The 21,449-nt window shown below is 44.8% G+C and overlaps 1 protein-coding gene across 1 annotated transcript in view; it reads right to left on the reverse strand.

Moving 5' to 3' along the window:
* The window catches only part of CMIP (c-Maf inducing protein), a 166,067-nt gene that overhangs the window by 53,628 nt on the left and 90,990 nt on the right, over nucleotides 1-21,449 (reverse strand). The window contains exons 2-3 of the mRNA XM_066637659.1: nucleotides 20,980-21,105; nucleotides 10,806-10,856 (exon numbers count right to left, since the gene is read on the reverse strand). Coding sequence (XP_066493756.1) covers nucleotides 10,806-10,856; nucleotides 20,980-21,105 — 177 coding nt within the window. The remainder of the gene's footprint in view (nucleotides 1-10,805; nucleotides 10,857-20,979; nucleotides 21,106-21,449) is intronic.

Genomic DNA, 21,449 nt, shown 5'->3' on the forward strand with positions numbered 1-21,449 from the left:
TGCACCTCACTAACTCTGACAGAAGGGGGGCACATAGTGTTGCTTAGCACAATATAATGTGATGCATTCCCTCCCCCGCCAACTGCTTCCAGGTCAACCTGGAGCAAAAACTCAGCAATGATTCACGCCTTTCAGCCTACTAGCACTGAACAGGTCCACCCAGCAAAATCACTGACTGAAATGTCAGCGGACATGGGTTTCTGACAGGCTCCACTTATGACCCACCACATTTTTTCAGGCTCCACTCATCACCTGCCATATTTTTAACTGTTGTGCTCCATCCATAATTTGTCAAGTAGCCTGCACTTCCTGGTGTTCTTGTACCGGAACCTGGCAACCAGACACATCCATTTGCCGTTCCCTAGCAACCAGCCCGGAGCACAAATGCACTCAAATCATTTTTTAAAAATTAACATTAAAAAACATATTCTACTTCTTCATTCCAGTTTATAGATCTCAGAATTGCAGGTGTTTGTTTGCTGCCTGGTGGGCCTGAGTGCTTGTTAACCCTGTTAAAGCAAAGGCCAGCTCAGAAGAGGAAGCCTTATCATTTTGTACTTTGACCTGTTATTCAAAAGGGAGACTGCACAGCCACAAAACATCCCCTGTTGCAGAGAAACCAGGCCTGGTCTGCCTGTTGCCCAGGTAACCAGTCTCCTGTCTCAACCACAAGGCTGAAAAATAAATGCATCTATCTTTATTCACACACTCCATGTAACTAACAGCCTGGCTCCAAAAAGATGGCTCAGGAAAACACACACACACACACACACACACACACACACACACACACACACACACACACAACGCCCAAGCCTCCTTCTATAGGAGTTCCAGCTATCTCCAAAACTCAGCACCTGATTAGCCAACAACATTCATTCATCCCTAAAGGGGATCCTTTTCAGATCAATCCCAATTTTGCCCAAGATCATTTCGCCACTGAGCAGCAGTCAATGTGATTACACTTCCAAATCTGATTAAAAAGAGAGGCTTGTCACTCCTGATTCTTCTTGCTTTCTGTTTTCCACCTTTCTGCAATTGTCCTTTCTTGTCATCTCCCCCCTTCCCATTCTTGGCTCCCCCCCCCCAAGGTCTTTCAGGCACTGGGAAAACAACATTTTAAAAAAATCTGCCAACCTACCTATTTTGCTCCCCCTGCTTTGGCAAAATGTGCTTAGTTTGCATCGTTTTTAGCCTGGCTTCACCATAAATGGCTGTGAAAAGGGCTTCTCCCTGCCCCCCCACCCCCGTGCACCTGCATCACTGCTGTCGTCAGCAGGAGAAATGTACTCCAGCCTGAGGAACGTGCAATTGTTTCAGAAAGCTGCTGCAAGACCCTTGGGGACAGCTGGTGCTCTAAATGCAGATGTGGAACACATTTAGGCAGCTGAAAAAAGAGTGGCACTGGGCAGGGGGCGGGAGGGAGGGAGGAATAGAAACTGGCTGCTGGACCCAGGAATCTAATCTATGCAGTGATTTTACAGGGAGGTCTCACATTTCAGCAGTGTCTTTTCCATCCCATTCTATCTCCACACTGACTTGCTACTAAGCGTGCTGCAGGGCACCAAAGCAGGTCTGTTATGGCAGAAGCACTCTGAACTAATATGCCATGTAAATCTGTGACAACTTTATAAAGTGCCTTAAAACTCCTTTGAACGGTTTGCATTAATAAATCAGCAATAATAGTAATCTGTCCTTCATGAAATTAATGAAATTGTTTAACTCCAACCCATTGCGGTGTTCTCCTAGATTCTATCGGGGAATGCTGAACAAAATTGCATTAAGTGTAATCCTTTCTCTTTGTTATAACTTTATTGTCTCTTGTGTGTGTGTTCACTTTTACAACCTATTTTGTGATGCAAATACCACCTTATTTGGTACATGCATTAATCATTGTTAGTAACCACCTTTGTCACATCTTACAACAATAAACTGAACAAGTTAATTCTGCTTTGTCCAGTCATCATTATCCCTGGCATAGGATTCTGCTTTGCCAGAACGAATCCCCTGCTTACCTGGAAGCTACATGATCACTGCTTAAAGAGGATGAAGAGGCTGGAGAAGAGGCAAAGGCAACCATAACTCTAGGGGTGGCTACTGTTGATGCCACCCTACTTTATAAACTAGCTCGTCCTCCAAGCCATATCTTTATTCAGGTTACTGCTCCTTGCGACCCCCACTGCCCACCTGATAGATGCAAGCACAGGTCATCTCTTTCCATAGGTATCCACCTATCTTATTTAACTAGAAGAAAAGGTCTTTTGCTTTTTGATGTGTAGCTGGTATCCCTCGATGCATTGAAGGTAATGAGCAAAAGGATCTTAGTAGTGGCCCCAACCCATGGAACTTATTGCCACTTAATGTCCTCCATCTTTGCTGGTTTTTTCTACAGATGAAAGACTTGACTTCTTTGGCAAGCATTTTTCAGAAGTCTCCAGACTTCTGCTATCCTCTCTGCTTATTCCATTGATAATTGGTTTGCTGCTCCTGTTGTTGTTGTTTAATTATCTATTTGAATTGCATAGACTGGTTTTAATTAAGTCTGTAAGCTGCTTTGAAGTCCCTAGGTGAAAGAAAAGCAGGGTATAAAACAAACTAGCAAATAGAAATAAGAAGCAGACCCAGGAGACTGGGGGGGGTAGGGGGTCACCCTTGCCCAACACAGGAGGTCAGGCATCTTTCCAAAGCAATACCAGTAAGCGCAAGCAAGATTTCAAACAAGATAGTTTCCAAATTTCCCAACAAATTTGACCACAAATATTCTCACCTCTGGGCAAAGTCTTCAAGGAATCAATTAAGAAATCATGATCAATCAAGAAATCATTTCTTTCCCCCTTGATGTCCAAATGTGAAGGCAAGCAGTTTCTCCATGATCAGTAAAACCTGAATGGAGGAAATGTTTGCTTAAACTGTTTGAAGAAGCCCATTTACTCTGGGGGAAACTGGAGGGGATTGTATTCATCAAAACATTGATTTCTTAATTTGTACGTTGAGTCGTTTGCGCCCAGGAAGAATGGTTATTTTTTTAATGTGTTGAAAAATGTTGAACAATCTTTCTTGTGCCCACTCACTGGAATTGTCTTCCTGTCATTCAGCATTAACAGAAAAAGTTATAAAGACTCTTGTTTGTAGGTAAATATTGCTTATGCGGCAGGATTCATCGGGTGTCACTGAAGTGGGCTTCTTTCTAAGAAGAAAGTTCTTCATGAGGTAGAGCTTGTTTAAACTATTAAGGAGAGAGGCAACATCCATGATAGGAAAACAGAACAACTTTGGCATCACAGTTTGCAAAGCTGGAACAAAATCCTCTGGTTTAGCAAGAAACAGTGGATTCTTTGCTTGGTGCCATCGTGCATCCACACTGGGGAGACTCCAAGGAAGTCCCTCCCCCCACCCAATCTTCTCCTTCTTGACTAAAAAGCATATTGGATGATTCAGAATTCTGGAGCCTGTACAATTTCAGACTGAAATTCAGTTGGGGAAGGGGAAAAAACCAACACATCAGGATAAAAATTTCAGCCTAACATAGCTGCTGACATGCTAGTAAGAAAAAATGTCTATGCTTGGGAACACCAGAGTTGGCCCATCCATAAGGCCACATGAGTTGGTCGCCTCCGACAGCAGAATGTGAGGAGGAACCCACTGCCTAAATGCTTCTTCTTCCATCCTTGGGATTTTAAAAATAAAAGGGAAGAAAAAGAGGTAGTGCAGAGGAGAGGAGGTTGCAGCATCAGAGATAAATGGTTAACAGGACTAGCCGCAGTACAAGATTCACCCAAGCAGTTGCTGGGTGAATGACATGCTGATGGACAAGAGTGAAAGTGGCCAGCCTGTTCATCAGAAGGTCACATCAGGCAGTGTGTATTAGTGGGTGGGGGGCACCATCACCACCCTTGAACCTTCTCTACCCTCAACCCTGCACTGCCACCCCTACTATGCTTCCTGCACTCCCTGAATTTACAAAGGAAGAGCTGAATGGAGCAGAAGAGAAGGGACGGAGGGGAAGAGAGTGCTAGTGGACCCTTGGAGATGCTCAAGGGCACCCACCACCCTTTCCTTCACACGTCCTCTACCACACTGTCCTCTTCCTTTTCAAACGTAGTGAACGCAGGAGTCGGATACAACAGATCATCATGAGCTGCTACTGCTGCCGAAGAGGAGAAGGAGGGCAAGAGTAACAAGGAGGAGGAAGAGGGTGGCAGGCAAAGCAGCAGTAGGAGAGGGTGGCATATGATGCCCCATACGATGCCCCATTTCAGGAGCTCAATGGTCTTGAGCCACCAATGGCAATCACAAAGGATTGTCATCTCTCATACTGAGAGGAAGATCCAAGGGTTCACATCTTGGATTACAAGGGCAAACAAATTATAAGGTTGACCCTGCACATTGTATAAAGAAGTCCCAAACAGGTGGCCACGTCAAAAGAGGTGGCCCGAAACCTTCCCAACGAATAAAATTTGTGGGGTAATACCTCACAGGGCTCCGCAGTGCTACAAAGAAGGGCCTTCCTTGACTTAACCAAAACCACCCAACAATATTTCAGTGATGGGGCATTATAGTTATATTTCCATGCCAGAGTCATGCCAAGCAACATCCTTGGAGCCCAAGTTTTCTTTCCCACCCAACCGCTATAGGCTGACTTTATATTTTTGAAAGTTTTTTCTTCTTTCTCTCCACAGAGTGAAATGATTCCAAGGATTCAGAAGACACGTTTTATCTGGCTACACAGGCCACAAATACCTTCAAAGTCATCATTTCTGGGTGTTTAAAAATATAAAATAAAATATAAAACTCGATTCACTCAACAGCCCTATTTTAAAACTGTGGCCATGACAACAGTGTCGTAAGGTGCTTCACCACAACCTTTTCTGTTTGCAAGGGAACAAACAAGCATGACAAACTTCTGTTGCTAGTGCTCCATGTCTGGATCGCTGTGGTTCAGCTTTGGTCTACGTTGGTGTCCTCTCTGAAATCCACTTACAGATGGATCCAAAGCGCTAAATTTTAGCACCCCAAGGGAGTAGGGCCTGGTCAGCTGGATTTTGGCTCTCTCTCCCACACACATTCCCCAAATCCCCACAGTGCGTCACTAACTGCTTTTGAAATTTCTCTCTGAATTCAAGAAATGCAAAGTCTGACCCAATCTAGACATTATGTACAATTCGGTGGTAGAATCCTGGACTGTTCCACTTTAGACCTTGGAGGAGGGAGAGTTCTATTTCAGAATGCTTCCCCAGCCCCAAGCCTCTCACTATAAAGGAAGTAAGGTGGAGTGCATGGAAGTAACGGTGCAGTCCTCTGAAATGAGTGTAATGGGCGTACCCCATCTCCCTTCAAGACGGATTTTTCTCAAGCTACTCACCTTGGGTTGGATATACAGCATTCATAAGAACATAAGAAGAGCCCTGCTGGATCAGGCCATAGGCCAATCTAGTCCTGTATCACACAGCGGCCCACCGAATGCCCCAGGGAGCACACCTGATAACAAGAGACCTGCATCCTGGTGCCCTCCCTTGCATCTGACATAGCCCATTTCTATAATCAGGAGGTTGCACATACCCATTATGGCTTGTAACCCGAAATGGATTTTTCCTCCAGAAACTTGTCCAATCCCCTTTTAAAGGCACCTAGGCCAGATGCCGACACCACATCCTGTGGCAAGGAGTTCCACAGACCAACCACACACTGAGTAAAGAAATATTTTCTTGTGTCTGTCCTAACTCTCCCAACAGTCAATTTTAGTGGATGTTGCCTGGTTCTGGTGTTATGTGAGAGTGTAAAGAGCATCTCTCTATCCGCTTTATCCTTCCCATGCATAATTTTGTAAGTCTCAATCATGTCTCCCCTCAGGCGCCTCTTTTCTAGACTGAAGAGGACCAAACGCCGTAGCCTTTCCTCATAAGGAAGGTGCCCCAGCCCAGTAATCATCTTAATCGCTCTCTTTTGCACCTTTTCCATTTCCACTATGTCCTCTTTGAGATGTGGTGACCAGAACCGGACACAATACTCCAGGTGTGGCCTTATCATCTTGATATTCAGTGACAGTCACTTCTACGACACTCCACTTAGACTTTCTCCAGGGTTTATACTTTTGGACTGAGGAACATTTTCATGCATTTCACCTTTGATGCCCAAATTTACATGTTCAAGGGGGTAGTATTTTTGTTTTTAAAAATAAAAAACCGGACTGTTTGTGTTTTTTCAGTCCAAGTTTGTATGCAAAGTGCTATTTACAGGAAATCATGCAAATTCCATTCCCACCCAAGTTTAACCAATTTCTGCCCGGCCCACAGGTGTACACATTTGATCCCTGTTGCATATATGCAACGTTGGGCAGGAATGGCTTAAAGTTCTCAGGAGTAGCCACTGAGCTGCTCCACAAGAATAAACTCAGGAAGCTCTCAACTGACTGAGAGACCAACCTTGTCCAACTTTCCAGCGCTGATGAAACTGCAACGCAGACCCCGGATAAGGGAACTTGCATTCCCTTACCTTACTTGGAGGAGGCTTCCATGACTGCCTCCCCTCCACAGGAGAGCAGCACATGCTTGTTGGCACAGCTGCATTTGTGCTGGAAAGCTGGACAGGAGCAGGTCCTGAGAAAAGCTGAAGCACTCTCCCATTTATGTACCCTGTTGTCAACTCCTATGTTCTGCCTCCCCCACCCCCCACATTCTGCAATGTTGTCCAGATTCACAAGGGCTATGGGGCTATGGAAGGCTTTAAACAAGGCAGGTACAACGATGCCTACGCTTTTTTTCTGAAAAACAGAAATGAACTTTTTGATAATAGAGAAACCAACACCTGAAATGGCATCAGAAATTACAGACCCATCATCTTTCTCTGGGATGGCAAACTATGAGAAAAAAAATCTGGTTTTATTTGCTCTCCAGTGGTCTCCAAACCCCTGCAGTATTCTGAAAAGCTGTCCCTGAGCGGTGCAGTGCTTTCCATTCCTTACTCATCATCATCTCATCTTTCAAGCCAATCTGCCCCAAAACTTGCACCAGGCAGCCACTTCTGCTGCTCATTGCCCCAGCAGACTCTGCACCTCGATTTCTGGGTGGAAGCAACTGCCAGACATGAGTTTCTGAGAAGACTGGCTTGAAAGACAGGAAGCTGCGCTGCAACATGGAAAGTGAAGTGCCTGGATAGTTTTTTCAGAATGCTGGATTTGGCCCATTGGCTGCAATTTGGAGCCTGCTGCATCCCATCAGGGCCTGCAGATTTCACAGAAGAGACTGTAAAGTACTGAAGTGAATATACTGCAGGGATGCACCGCATGGTAAGTGAGCACGCCAAATGAACAGCCCGACTTTCATGAGGTCTAGTAACATGACTTGCAGATTTGTTTTCTTTGAAATACTAATTTTCATACAGAGATCCAAAAGACCGGGTTTCAAAACGGCTTGCCTTTTCACAATGTGTTCCTCTCCACAGCAAAGTACACAGTCACCACACCATAGGTTTTCAAGAATAACATGGTTCATTCATGCAGAATGACTGCAACCTTACTGAAATCTAGAGCCAAGATAAGCAAGAAATGGGGGGCCCTCTCTTTTTAGAAGTTCATGCGATGAACAGGCTGTTGCTATTCCTTGTCCCCAACAGCAGTGAGACCAATTTTTAGCCCTGCTACTTGGAAGAGGCTCTCCTGGCTACAGATTCAGGGATGGCATCGAGAGTTGGTAAGTTTCTTGCTATATAAGTTTCTTGCTACCCCTGCTAATTGGGTAAGAGGCACTTTTTCAAGTGGGTACTCCTCTTTTTTTAGCAGGGGGAGAGTAACTAGCCCACCTCACCCCAGCAGTGTTTGTTCTAGTGGCTGTCTGCTGGTATTCTTTTGCATCTTTTTAGATTGTGAGCCCTTTTGGGACAGGGAGCCATTTAGTTATTTGATTTTTCTCTGTAAACCGCTTTGTGAACTTTTAGTTGAAAGCGGTATATAAATACTGTTAATAATAATAATAATAATAAGTTTCTTCACATACAGTCACTTCTCTTTGTATGCCAATTCACTATTTACGAATTCACTTAACAGCAAGGGGCAGAAATGCCATCTCTCTCTCATTATCTGTGAATTTGTTCTCATTATCTGAGAATTCAGTCGTGGCAATGATGAGTGGCTGATGATGGGAAGTCTCTGGAAGACTACCTGAGGGCTACTCTGGGGCTAGGGCAAACCAGGGAAGAAGCCAAAAAACAGGTGGAAGAGGAAGGGTGAAGCACCTCCCCCAACTCCTAAATTCTGAGGCCTCTCTGTTGGGTCAGCAACCTTTAACAAGTTGAGGGCTAGCCAGCATAGAGAAATTGCCATCACCAAGCTTCAATGCAACAAGGGATACCAGCACAGAGGAAGAAGCTTCAGATATTGGAGATGTTGATGAGTTCTCACTATCACCCAGCCTCAGAGACTTCAAGTTAAGGTTCAGGTTCATAAAGAAAGTGTGTTGCACTGGGCATTGTCAACCCTGCAGATTCAGACATGGGGGAAAATGAGCAACCCCTCTATCTGTGCCATAGCCCTGCCACTCAAAATGCAAATTGTCAGGTTGTTACCAGAAGTTCAGAAATACACTTACTGGCATTTTTCTTAGCCCTATGATCTCTCATTGCTAGGGCAAGGGAAGAATAGAACTTTCCTCATCAGAACAAAGACACTACAAACTTTCTACCAGGGGAGCTCAAAATACTAAACTCCTCTGTTTGAATGTTCATAAGGAGCACCAAAGTAAGCAAGAGGTTGTCTGCAAAAGTTTCAGTCTCCAAGAGCAAATCGGTTGCTGGTTGGGGCTCTTTTTCATTTAAACCTTTGCAAGTGGTCAGTGCTCGCAAAGATTTGACCTCCTGTAAGAGAATTTGAACCCCTGCAGGAGAGCAGACTGATAGTTGATAAAGGCTCAAGCATTTGCAAATATTCACATGTGCACTCCTAGTTCAGATGCAGAAGAGCTAACAGTGCCCCAGTGCATCCTGGATACTGTCTGAGGAATGGTTAGAGAGCTCCCATTCCTTTGCTTCACTTAGAAGCGGTTCAGCACTTAGCAGAGACTGCTTTACGGACTTACAGAATGCATCCAGGAGTGAAATCTATCATTCTCGTGGACAGGACTCTTGGGCAGCTATCGTAAAACAAGCTTTCTGGAAATTCTCAACTTAATACCCTGACTGTGACTTTGTGTTGGTTATAAAGCTCCCTGAAACCTGCCAGATCTCCTCCAAGGTAAACATCTCAACATTAAGCAGTAATACTCAGAAAAAGGCCACACGGGGAGGGGGGGGTCAAAACCCCACAACAACTGCTAACAAGATGCCCAGATATAGGATACATTCTCTTGGATTTCAAGGGAAATCCTTGAAATCCTGGGGAAAATCCCCATCATTTTCTCTCATTAAATGAAGAGTGAGAGTTGGGGAAAACCAAGCAAAGACAGGAATGCCTACAGGGAAGCCTACAAAGACAGGAGAACCGGTTTCCGGATATGAGAGGCTTAAGGGAAGGGCGGTCAAGACAGCCGCGTTAGATTGGCAGGGAGGAGGGTCCCTGGTGCCATTCCTGAACTCTCTCTTCCGTGTTTTCTCCTCCACTCCATGCACCTTTTTGTTTTCAAATCCAGAGAGGAAGAGGAGGAAGTGGCTGATGCGCCACCAAGTAAGAGAGAAGTGCATTTGGCACCCCACCTCAGGTGCACAGAAGCCTGAATGGTTCCTTTGGAAAAAGCTATTATTTTGCTGCTCACCCTTAAAAAGAAATCACACCGTTTTCTCACTCACGACCTCTTCAAAGAGTAGGAGGAGGAAGGCAGGGGGGAATGCATTCTTTTACAGAATTAGACTTGCTCTAGCAGCTTAGGGTGTTTTTAAACTTCAGGATATTTGTTTATATCCCGTTGCTGACCAGAGCGGGAGCAAGCAGACACCCAGACAGGCAATTCTGGTCTTTAAAGTTGACATGCGCAATGAAAGAAATGTATTTTGTTATTTAAAAGCTAATTCATTTAGTTGTTCATATATTTCAGAACACAAAATACAATTATTTCCACTTCATCATTCCCATTTATTTTTGTTTCCTATTCTTTTTTAGTGGACATCTGGGGAAGCCATTTCCCAGGAGGCAAGAAGTTTAAATCGTGCACAAGCTCTAACTGAACGGCTTTATTCTATCAAAATCTACAAGCAATGTAAAATTTCCAACATCCTGAACCCCTGAAAATGGCTGCTGGGGTGCAAAAGCGAACCCCTTGCTGGGGACCTCCTTTTTCATAGGTCCCAGGCAGTCAACGCTAGCCACCCACCCAAGCTACTTTCCAGATGCAATGTGCTTATGTGTCCCTCAATGTGCAATGCCACCCCCAACCCAGAGGAACTTTGAATAGCGTCACAAGTTTGTGCAAGTTTTCTCAGTGCTTAAAATCATGGCAGAGAAGGTAGTGAAAGCACCCGATCTCTGACCAAAGTAGTGACCTGCACCCTGTAGTCTAAACACAGAACTTAAGGAGGCCATCAGGAAAATTAAGGGAGCCAGGCCACCTCAATTCTCCTTTAGGTCAAGCACTGGAGTGAGGCAGCTACTCTCTATGCAAGTGTGGATAACATATTTTGTCCACAAAGATAGCAAGAATTAGAGGACTGATGAACAGTTGGGAGCACCTGATTCTGCAGGCATGCACAAACCTGATCCTCAATGTAGATGAAAGATCCAAAGGAGCACCAAATGTGAATAAAATATATTAAAATAGACTGTGGTTGTAGGTTTCATGATTATTTCTAACCAAACAGTTTAAGAATATAGACATAGAACCTACCTTCCACTGCAAGGAATGGAACCACTGATCCCTCAGGTAACTGTTTGCAGCCTACAATTAAAAAAAGAGAGAGGAGAGAGAGAACATAAATGGAACCATTAGTTTGAATTAATGCTACACCCCATTAAACCAAAAATGCAAGCCGATCACTCACTAAGACGTTAAAGGCTGGAAAATAGCCCATCAGTTCATTTGCTTGAACCCTTTCACATCTACAGGTGGATTGCTGCTAGCTTCAAAACACGTCCTCTGTGTACGTGAAGGACTGTTCTCTAAAAGCTCTAAAAGGAGGTGATTTCATTGTGTGATTGATTTACTTTGAAAGATGACACTTTGAAAGATGACAGTAAATAGCAGGTGTAAGTGCACCATATTTTTACATGTTAAAAAAAATGTATTTACGGTCTGCCCACATACCCTGCTCATGCCAAATGCACTGAAGTTGCCCTCACTCAAATATCCAGGATACCGTCATCAAACCTCTAAGCCTGCTTTTACTATAATGTGCTCTATGTTCTCCATGGAAGGCAAATAGAAAACTTCAATAGAAACACCTGCTAACTGGGTAAGAGGCACTCTTTCAAGTGGGTGCTCCTCTTTTTAGCAGGGGGAGAGTAACTGGCCCACCTCACCCCAGCACTTTTCTAGTGGCTGCCTGCTGGTATTCTTTTTGCATCTTTTTCGATTGTGAGCCCTTTTGGGACAGGGAGCCATCAGTTATTTGATTTTTTTCTCTGTAAACCGCTTTGTGAATGTTAGTTAAAAAGCAGTATATAAATACTGTTAAATAAATAAATAAATAAATAAATAAATAAATAAATAATAGGCATAAAATGTGGTGGTCAGGTGGCTAACTGGGCCACTGGGCTCAGTGCAGGTTGAATCAACCTAATTCCTTCGTGAACTGTATTAGGCACAGCCTTGTTAACAGGCGCTGTTCAAGGGGCTCCTCTCTCTGCAACACTCTAGCGTGCCACTCTCCTCTCCTCAACACTTCCTCTCTCACTCTTTTCCTTTTCTATTTTGGGGTATTGGAGGACAGAGTGCAGAGCAGGCAGGCACCCCCCTCCACCAATCTGTCACCCAAGACAACCATCCCAGGGCCCAATCCTATCCAATTTTCCAGTGCCGGTGCAGGCGTGCCAATAGGGTGTGCACTGCACCCGGTGATGGGAAGGCAGTCACAGAGGCCTCCTCAAGGTATGGGAACATTTGTTCCCTTACTTCAAAGCTGCATTGTGGCTGCACGGCTGCTGGAAAATTGGATAGGATTGGGACCTCAGTCTGCTGTCTGCTTCTAGACAGGCCAACCTTGGGGGCAGACTACTTTTGGGTGGGCTGAAGATCTTCTGGAGATTTTCTGCTATGAGTTCTGTCTCCATACTCTCTGGGCTAAACTATGAGTTATCACATACAGCCAGACTCTGTCCCCTGATGCTACAGGTGCTTCCCTCACACCAGGTGCCATTTGCTGAGTGGCTGGAATCAGAGCCTTAGGTGACCTGGAAACAGGACTTCCATCAAGTGACTAAGTGGGGAAAGTTTGGAATCAGGAAAGGAGCTGTTTATTTAAACGGGTTTTTACTGCTTGGTGCTGCTGGACACATTTGGTTAGTGAACGTATTTGTTATTTACAAGAAAATATCACCTATTATATCAGAAGGTAAGCAATAAATACTAAGGGTTGTTTTTTTTAAAGTATTGTGCATTCAGAGCTATTTTCCAGCTGAAAGAATAACCATAATTATTTTCATTCACTTATCATGTTTGTATCTCACATCAGCTACCTAGGGTCACCTTGGTGAGAAAGGTGGGATATAAATGTTTTCATAGATATGACAGCAAAACCTCAATGTAACAAACTAATAATGGGGAAGGCATGTCCATAAATGTCGGAAATCCTCCAATCAGCAGCATAGCTATAGGGGGGGTGGTGTGGTAAGTATTACAGGTGCTGCAACGCGCTGTGTAATTGGCCCCACTCACCATCACAGCCCTTCTGGGCAGCAGCTCAACAGCCAGTGGAAGGGGCCAATGGCATTTTGGAGTACCTACAATACTTACTGCACTGCCCCCCCATAGATATGCTACTGCCTCCAATGTCCTCCTCCTCTTTCCCATCAACTATCTTGAACATGAAGGCCAGCTAGCATGGGTTATACCCACTAACAGACCGATCTTCCTGCATGTGTTTGTCCAGTTCTTTTTTTGCCAGCTAAGCCTATGGCCATCACCCTAGCTTGCAACATTGAATTCCAGACATTCATTATAAGGGGTGATAAGCAGGACCTTCTGTCACTTGTCCTAAATCTACTGTCAATTCATTTCACTGGGTGACCTCAAGTCCCAGTATGATGAGAGAGGGAGCATTTTGTTCCACCTTCTCCGCACCATGCCCATTTTTCTAGACCTCTAACATGCCGTCTCCTAGGTTATGTTTTAGCATTTCCTTGTAGTGAAAGTGCTCCAAACCATTTTAGTTTCCCTTTTCTGTTCCTGACACAATCAAAGGGTTGGAGCACCAGAGGTTTCCCACGTCCAAGTATGAACACATGAAGCTACCGGGTCAAGCCGCACTGCTCCACTAAGCTCAGTGCTGTCAGACTCTGACTGGCAGTAGCTCTCCAGGGTTTCAGACAGGGAAATGTTCTCTCAACTTGGCCTGGAGAAGCTGCCAGAGACTGAACCTGAAACTAGGGCTGTCCAACCCAAGTCCAATCTTGCAAACTGCCCAGACTTCCTTATGAGACCAATTCTGTCACGAGCAAAGCAGAGCGCTTGCTCCTACATTGCTGAACAACCTCAAGCTGTTCCAGTCGATCTGGAATGACAGGCAAAGCAGCCTGTGAGGTAGAAAGCAGAACTGCGCAACACATGATCCTCCTGACCACTCACTCTCGAAAAAGTCTTCTGGCAAGGACTGCGAGGCTCTGCCCCAGCCTAACAGTGGCATCAGGCTCCACTGACATCTGTGTTACTCAAGAGGCCTCTGAGAAATGATTCATGCAGAGACTAAATTGCTACAAAGAGCAGAGCGATCTTTGCTACAGTGCCCTTTGTGTAAACCATTTTAACAATCTCAGTCTTCAACATCAACAAGAGGAGGAAGGGAGGAAAAACAGCTGGCACTCAGCAGGCATTTCTGCACACTGCCCCCTTGACTGGTGTGCAGCAAGCTCACGTTTGTGTTAACAACATCAATCAGCTTGTTCCCCAAACGTCCACAAGATAATACTCATCTTTGTCTGCAGAGCACCTAAGAGTTCTAGGGCAAGTGGACACTCCCTGGGAAACAGAGAGCAATGCTTTTCTGGCTTGCGTTATCTCCTTAGGCTTTCGGCTCTCTCCTTCACAAGCAAGACTCAATTATTTGCTACAACAGTACACTGACTGCTTTGTGCCATGCTCATTTGATGGCCTGTTTTACAGTGCAATCTTATTATGACTACTCAGAAGTAAGTTCCACTGAATTCAATGGGGCTTACTTCCAGGTAACTATGTATAGAGCTGCAGCCTCAAGTACGCTAGTGGAAAGGGAACATTTAGTGATAGAAAAAAATAAATCAAAAGCAATGCTGGAAATGAATTGTGCAGTTACTAGTGATCCAAGGGCACCATGAGGGGTGCAGGGAGCTAAATTGTACCCAGGCCAAAGATCAAAAGGGGGGGCCAGATGTCAAAGGAGAGGGCCTAAAAATGTCTCACATTTTCCAATATCACCAGGGTCTATGAGAGGAGGTTGAGGGGTTTCATCATGCCTGGGCCTGGGATCAAAAAGGGGACCAGGAATCAAAGGAGGAGAGCTGGAAATTTCCTGGAATCACAAGAAAATGTTTGCATATGTTGTGTGAAGGCTACCATTCACATTTCATGTAAGCCTACGTAGTTTCATATATCGTAATTCATGTGAATTTCTGAGAAATTATTTATTTATTTATTTAGTTTCATTTTTCACATTTTTATACCGCCCTTCCTCCAAAGAGCTCAGGGTGGTTTACACAGCTGCTCCTCCCCTCTTTCTTGTCCTCACAACAACCCTGTGAGGTAGGTGAGGCTGAGAGAAAGTGACTGGCCCAAGGTCACCCAGGAAGTTTTGTGGCCGAGGGGGGATTTGAACCTGGATCATCCAGGTCTAAGTCCACCTCCCAAACCACTACACCACCCTGGCTCTCATATTATGTATGAAATTATAGTCCAATGGGGAAGGGGTCCAAAAGAAACTTTGAACCCCCTGATAAAAATCCTCTCAGAGGCCTGATTCACCAGCGTTGGCTTACTAGCCAGCCATTATTTGCGGTTGCCACCAATTCTGCCTCTTCCCCCACAGTATTCTGGTATGTGGAGAGAGCTTGCGAGAAAGTCAGAAGCTTCTCTCATGCGCACTAGGAGATCGGGACAGCTAAGAAACAGCAGGAATCTTGCCAGCATCTCAGGAGACAATTCTGCTATTTCTTATCTTCTCATGAATGGCAGTGAAAATGAGACCTTAGGGAAGAGGGTCTGAGGGATGTAGGATGTGCTGCTTGACTGAGGACTGCAGGCATCTGCGCCAGGCAAGCTGGAACACAGATGTGTGGACACTGGGAAATCACCATTCTGCTAAAAATTCACACTGTTACCAGGACACCTGCAGGGTTCTGGTGGACTAGACCACTATCAAGAGTGAAAAATAAATCCCCAATTTAGCAAGCTGAGCATCTATCTCCCCTCTGTTCTTATTTGCTTGAGCAAGCCCTGGTCGGTCACAGGCTTCCCATGACCCCTGTTAATCTTGTCCTGCAAAGCAGTATTTTCAAGGCAAGAGGAAGGAAGCTCTGAAAGGTGGATATCAGAACTCAAGCCTGAAATAGAAACAGGTGTAAAAAAAAAAAAAAGTGAAAGAAAAGAAAAAAAGAACAGAAAGATGGAGGGGGAAAAATACACACGTAATTGTGCTCCTAATCTCAGCAAACCTTTACCTTGGATTTTCCCTGGAAGATTCCTTTGACCAAAAATAATTAAAATAAAATTGCCAAGCTGTTCCAAAACATGGTGCTGCATATTATCGGCAGCTATTGTTATGCTTATCAGGGATTTCTGTTCTGTTTGTTTTTCCTCCTGGTCACACCTGATTGCCAGGAATAGTTTTCAAAAAACAAAAACAAAAAACACACAGCAATTCTGTATGGCAGAATGCACTGGGCCAAACAGAGAACACACTTTCAGAAAATGTTCAAGGCGGCAACTAGCTTTCCAACTAGCTTTCTAAGCAGTCTTCAAGCGAAACGATACAGGTGGAACTCTTTGCCACAGGATGTGGCGATGGCATCTGGCCTGGACGCCTTTAAAAGGGGATTGGACAAGTTTCTGGAGGAAAAATCCATTACGGGGTACAAGTCATGATGTGTATGTGCAACCTCCTGATTTTAGAAATGGGCTATGTCAGAATGCCAGATGCAAGGGAGGGCACCAGAATGAGGTCTCTTGTTATCTGGTGTGCTCCCTGGGGCATTTGGTGGGCTGCTGTGAGATACAGGAAGCTGGACTAGATGGGCCTATGGCCTGATCCAGTGGGGCTGTTCTTATGTTCAACACAACCTACAATCCCTCACTATTTAAAATTTCAAGCTTCAAAAGCATAATCTTCTGTTCGGGGGGGGGGGGGCGGCACTGAGGTTGGGCACTCATATCGATCAGAAGGGTTATGCAGGGTCATCTATCACTAGGTTATGCAGACTCCTTAACACACACACCCTCCAGTGACAGTAATGGTGCAAGGTAGTTGCTCTCATTGGCCAGCAGTGACAGCAGAAGAAGGCCATTGCTCATCACTGTTAAGTTTAGGGGACCCAACAGAGGTGCAAAGTGATGCCACAATGTCACATGACACTGTCACTTCTGGGTTCTCTCAAGAGGATGGGTGCTTGCTGAAGTGGCTTCACACTCCCCATTCCTTCTCCTTCCCTTCAAGAGGAGCCTCCACAGGAGAAGAAATGGGAAGTACAAAGCCGCCATCACCTCGTCCATAACTAAGGGGGATTTCCTGAGGTAGCCATGCGCCCCATTGGCACAGTGACTGGAGCAACTGCCCCTCAAGCTCTGCTCTAGTTACGCCTCTGGGGCCCAAGCTACATATTATTATTATTAACAGTATTTATATACCGCTTTTCAACTAAAAGTTCACAAAGCGGTTTACAGAGAAAAATCAAATGACTAATGGCTCCCTGTCCCAAAAGGGCTCACAATCGAAAAAGATGCAGAAGAACACCAGCAGACAGCCACTAGAAAAGACACTGCTGGGGTGAGGTGGGCCAGTTACTCTCCCCCTGCTAAAAAGAGGAGCACCCACTTAAGAGTGCCTCTTGCCCATGCCTCTTACTTCTACATACAGAGAAACACAGCATTTTGAAATGAGCCTGGAGTCTCGCACACTTGCCATTACATTTTGGCAGAAAGGGAACACAGAAACTACAGCCTGCTTTGTCTAACATACCTTTGCCTAATTATCTTCTTTACTGTGTCATGACTTAAATATAGCTTTTCCATCTGAATTCCCCAAGTAATCGACTTCTATTTTAGCGTTCTACTTCTGGGCTTGTCAAGTCCTGGGAATGTACCTACCAGGACCTGCTTGGAATGGGAAATCCATTCTTGCCCTGCATCCATACCTGGTCACGCATCGTGAATCCAGACGCAACAGAAAACATCTGGGAGTGATTGTGCCTGTGTGAGGACGCCAACTATTCCTCAAGGCTAGCAGGCTCCAATGTAAACATTCACGGAATCCCAGTATCCATTCAATTCCATTATCAGTGTTGATGAAACAATATTATGATCTCAGATCTTTGAGAGGAAACAAGCAAGCAAAGCAGACTCTTTCTGATGCTGGTTTCTCACGATTGCTACTAATTTGCTTTCAAAACACACACACACACACACACACACACACACACACACACAACTGGCTGATGTAGATAAAAATCTGCCCAGCCTGCCAAACTCTCTTTATACTTGGCCAGGAGAATTGAATTCAGGGCTGTTACCATTTTTCACAGCAACAGCCTCCATCCAGCCTTTTCAAAAATCAAAATGGGAATGGGAATAAGGATTTAGATAGAACAGCAAAGTTCAAATGTGGGTTTTTGTGTTTATTTTAAAGACCAGAATAATTTTCTTATGCGACTATGGTCCTAATCCTGGGCAGGTTTGGCATCTGGGTACGGCGTACAATTGACATGTTAGCAGAGATGGGCTGCAGCTCAGTGTTCAAGAGCTTGTTTTGCATGTAGGCCAGGGGTCCACAAATTCTTTAGCATGAAGACCTACTTTTAAAACAACACTATCAGGACAACCTAGTTTTATGAAGAAAATGTTTCACTTTACCAGCTGCTCAAGCCTCTGTTTTTATCCTTTTTACTATGGTGGGGGAGGGCCTTCTGGAGCATTTGTTGAGCTCCATGTTCATCGGACTGGGATCATTCTGGTGGCCTTGCATTCCCCTTTGCCTGGTCTTCAATAAGAGCCGAGGCAGGTTTGCCTACTCATGAATAAATGTGAATGTGTGGCTCAGTTTTCCTTTTCATAGGACTTGATACATTTTCCTTGCCAGCTTGTCTTCCTTCTCAAGAGTTAGTTGGTGCCTGCGTTCAGTGGACTGAACCCGTTCTGGTGGCGATGCATTTCCCTTGGCCTGCCCTTTGATGTGGACCAAGACAGGGTCACCTACTCATGAGTAAACATGCACAGGCTGCTCCTTTCGGTCAGCATAGGGCTGAACGCATTTTCTTTGTCTGCTATCAGCTTGCCAGTTTCGCGATCCACAGTTTGGGTATAATTGATTTGTAGATAGTTCAAGTTCAATCCCTGATAAGTTCAGGTAGGCTTAGAAATGACCCCGACTGACAAATTAGTGCAAACCAAGGTTTTTCACTCTTTGATTCCGTTGCTGTTGCAAGGACCACTTTCCCCACTACTTTTTTTTTTTTGTATTGACAACCTTCAGTCTCGAAAGACTATGGTATCGCGCTCTGAAAGGTGGTTCTGGAACAGCGTCTAGTGTGGCTGAAAAGGCCAATCCGGGAGTGACAATTCCTTCCACACCGGGAGCAAGTGCAGTCTGTCCCTGGTCTGTCTCCCTGGCTATGGGCCTTCCTTCTTTGCCTCTTAGCCTCAGACTGTTGGCAAAGTGTCTCTTCAAACTGGGAAAGGCCATGCTGCACAGCCTGCCTCCAAGCGGGCCGCTCAGAGGCCAGGGTTTCCCACTTGTTGAGGTCCATCCCTAAGGCCTTCAGATCCCTCTTGCAGATGTCCTTGTATCGCAGCTGTGGTCTACCTGTAGGGCGCTTTCCTTGCACGAGTTCTCCATAGAGGAGATCCTTTGGGATCCGGCCATCATCCATTCTCACGACATGACCGAGCCAACGCAGGTGTCTCGGTTTCAGCAGTGCATACATGCTAGGGATTCCAGCATGTTCCAGAACTTTGTTGTGTGGAACTTTGTCCTGCCAGGTGATGCCGAGGATGTGTCGGAGGCAGCGCATGTGGAAAGCGCTCAGTTTCCTCTCCTGTTGTGAGCGAAGAGTCCATGACTCGCTGCTGTACAGAAGTGTACTCAGGACACAAGCTCTGTAGACCTAAAAGTTCCCCACTACTACTTTTGTGCATACTGCCACTGCCGCCAGAGATGGCAGCTGTGCACCGGAGTGGATAGCGTGCCTCACAACCATTGCTGGGAAAAGGGGGAGGTTTCTTTCATGACTGCAGCCTCTCAATCTCTATTTTCCGAGGCACCCTCTTTCTCAAAAACCAGGCCTCTTTATTTATAATAAACGTTTAATTTGCTATTACTTAATAACTTTACAGTGATGCATAAATATTATCTATTATAATTTGTTAGAGATCATTATATTGTTTCACTGACACCAACAAAGGAAACGAATGGATTCCGGGATGCCGTTTATTATATGTATGGTCTTTTTTATCCAGTATAAGTTCATTGTCTTTACCTTCAAAATCCTCCATGGCTTTACCCTTTCCACCTCTCATATCTTGCTATACTCCTGTCCATGATAATCACCTTCTAATTCAGGATAGGCAACCTTTGGTCATGGGGCAAATCCAGCCTGCCACCCAAAATCATCTGACCCATAGTTCCAAAAAGATAAATTCACACTCATTCCTCATTCCATGACTTTCAAATCCCTTCTGAAAACCCACCTTGGCCATGAAGCTGTTGGCACCACACCTTATTCTCCCATTCCCTACTACATATGACTGTTCCCCACTGTAACATGTAGCTATGTGTGATTGAAACAAGTGAATATTCATCTCCTGTTTATCCCCACCTCCATCCTGCTCTCATCCAGTGCCATTTCCCTTGCATAAATGTCTAGACCAGTGGTTCCCAAACTTTTTCGCACTGGAACCCACTTTTTTTAAATGACATTCTTTTGGAACCCACCTAGGATTATGAGACTGTAAAAAAAAAAAAAATCTAGAAAGACATTTATTTACAAGTAACAATAACCCCAAAAGATGCTCCAACACAAGTTTGCAAACTGCAGGAGTTCAGTTTGCAAGGAGCAGAGCTCTTTGAAGGGCGATTAGCAGCTTTCTGATTTTTGAATAGCCTCAGAGCTTGCGGCAATTAGTTATCTGAGCCCTTCCATCACCCATGTTTTCATGGAAGGCTCTGCTCAGCTGCTATGGGACGCACCAAAAACAGGTTGTAACCTACCAGTGGGTCTCAACCCACAGTTTGGAATCCGCTGGTCTAGACTCAGGGACCTGTCTTTTCATTTCTATATAAAGTGCCATGCTCATTGATGCTGCTGCATTCATTATAATAAATAGTATTTCAAACCATGTTCTGGAGTGCCCTGGGAGTTTATCAGGGACCTTCCAAAAAGAGGAACGAAATTGCGTGTGTTTGAAGGTGCATTTCTCTTTTGTGCAAACCAGGTCCACCCCCTGCTAAAGATCTCTTCCTGCCTGTCGTGGTTTCATGGCCCTCCCACCTGCTATTTAATCTTAAAACTAACACCCCACTGCATCTAATAGTGTTATTAAGCACACATGTAATTACGTTTTAACACCGGTTGCAATGAATGCCCAATTGTTATCAGTTCATCCTCCTGTCAATGAGCAAGCAGAGAATCAGAAAGATTTGAAGGCTGTTCTTTCATGTTTACTGTACCTGCAGCAAGACGGTACCCCCAGGGATCGTGAGCTGTAAACAATACTTAGGGGCATTCTCCCACGAGAGTAACTGAACATCTTCAATAGAGCTGTAGGAAATTGAGTTCTCCATGTACCCAGTTGGCTGCAAGAAAAATGAAACAAGAGAGAAAGAAGATGAGCTTAATGGAAACATCCCAACGAAGATTAAATCAAGGTCAAATGCCACTGTTGGAAAAGACCACTTGCCCAACTCTGTATCAAGCCAGGAAACCTTTACGAAATACTCCAGTATGTGATCTTTCCAGGAGACAAACAGAGTTGTTTGCAGCCCTTGTCAATTAGATATGTAAAAATTATGAACCCTAACTGCGTACGTGATGTCAGGTGAGCAAACTGCAGTATTTCCCCATTTTGCACAATTTGTTCCATGTTTGTGATTTTGTATAATAAATTCTGGTTTTGCTAATCTCAGGGAGGAACAAGGAG

Source organism: Tiliqua scincoides, chromosome 9, assembly GCF_035046505.1.
Source record: "Tiliqua scincoides isolate rTilSci1 chromosome 9, rTilSci1.hap2, whole genome shotgun sequence".
In the NCBI taxonomy this organism is placed as follows: Eukaryota; Metazoa; Chordata; class Lepidosauria; order Squamata; family Scincidae; genus Tiliqua; species Tiliqua scincoides.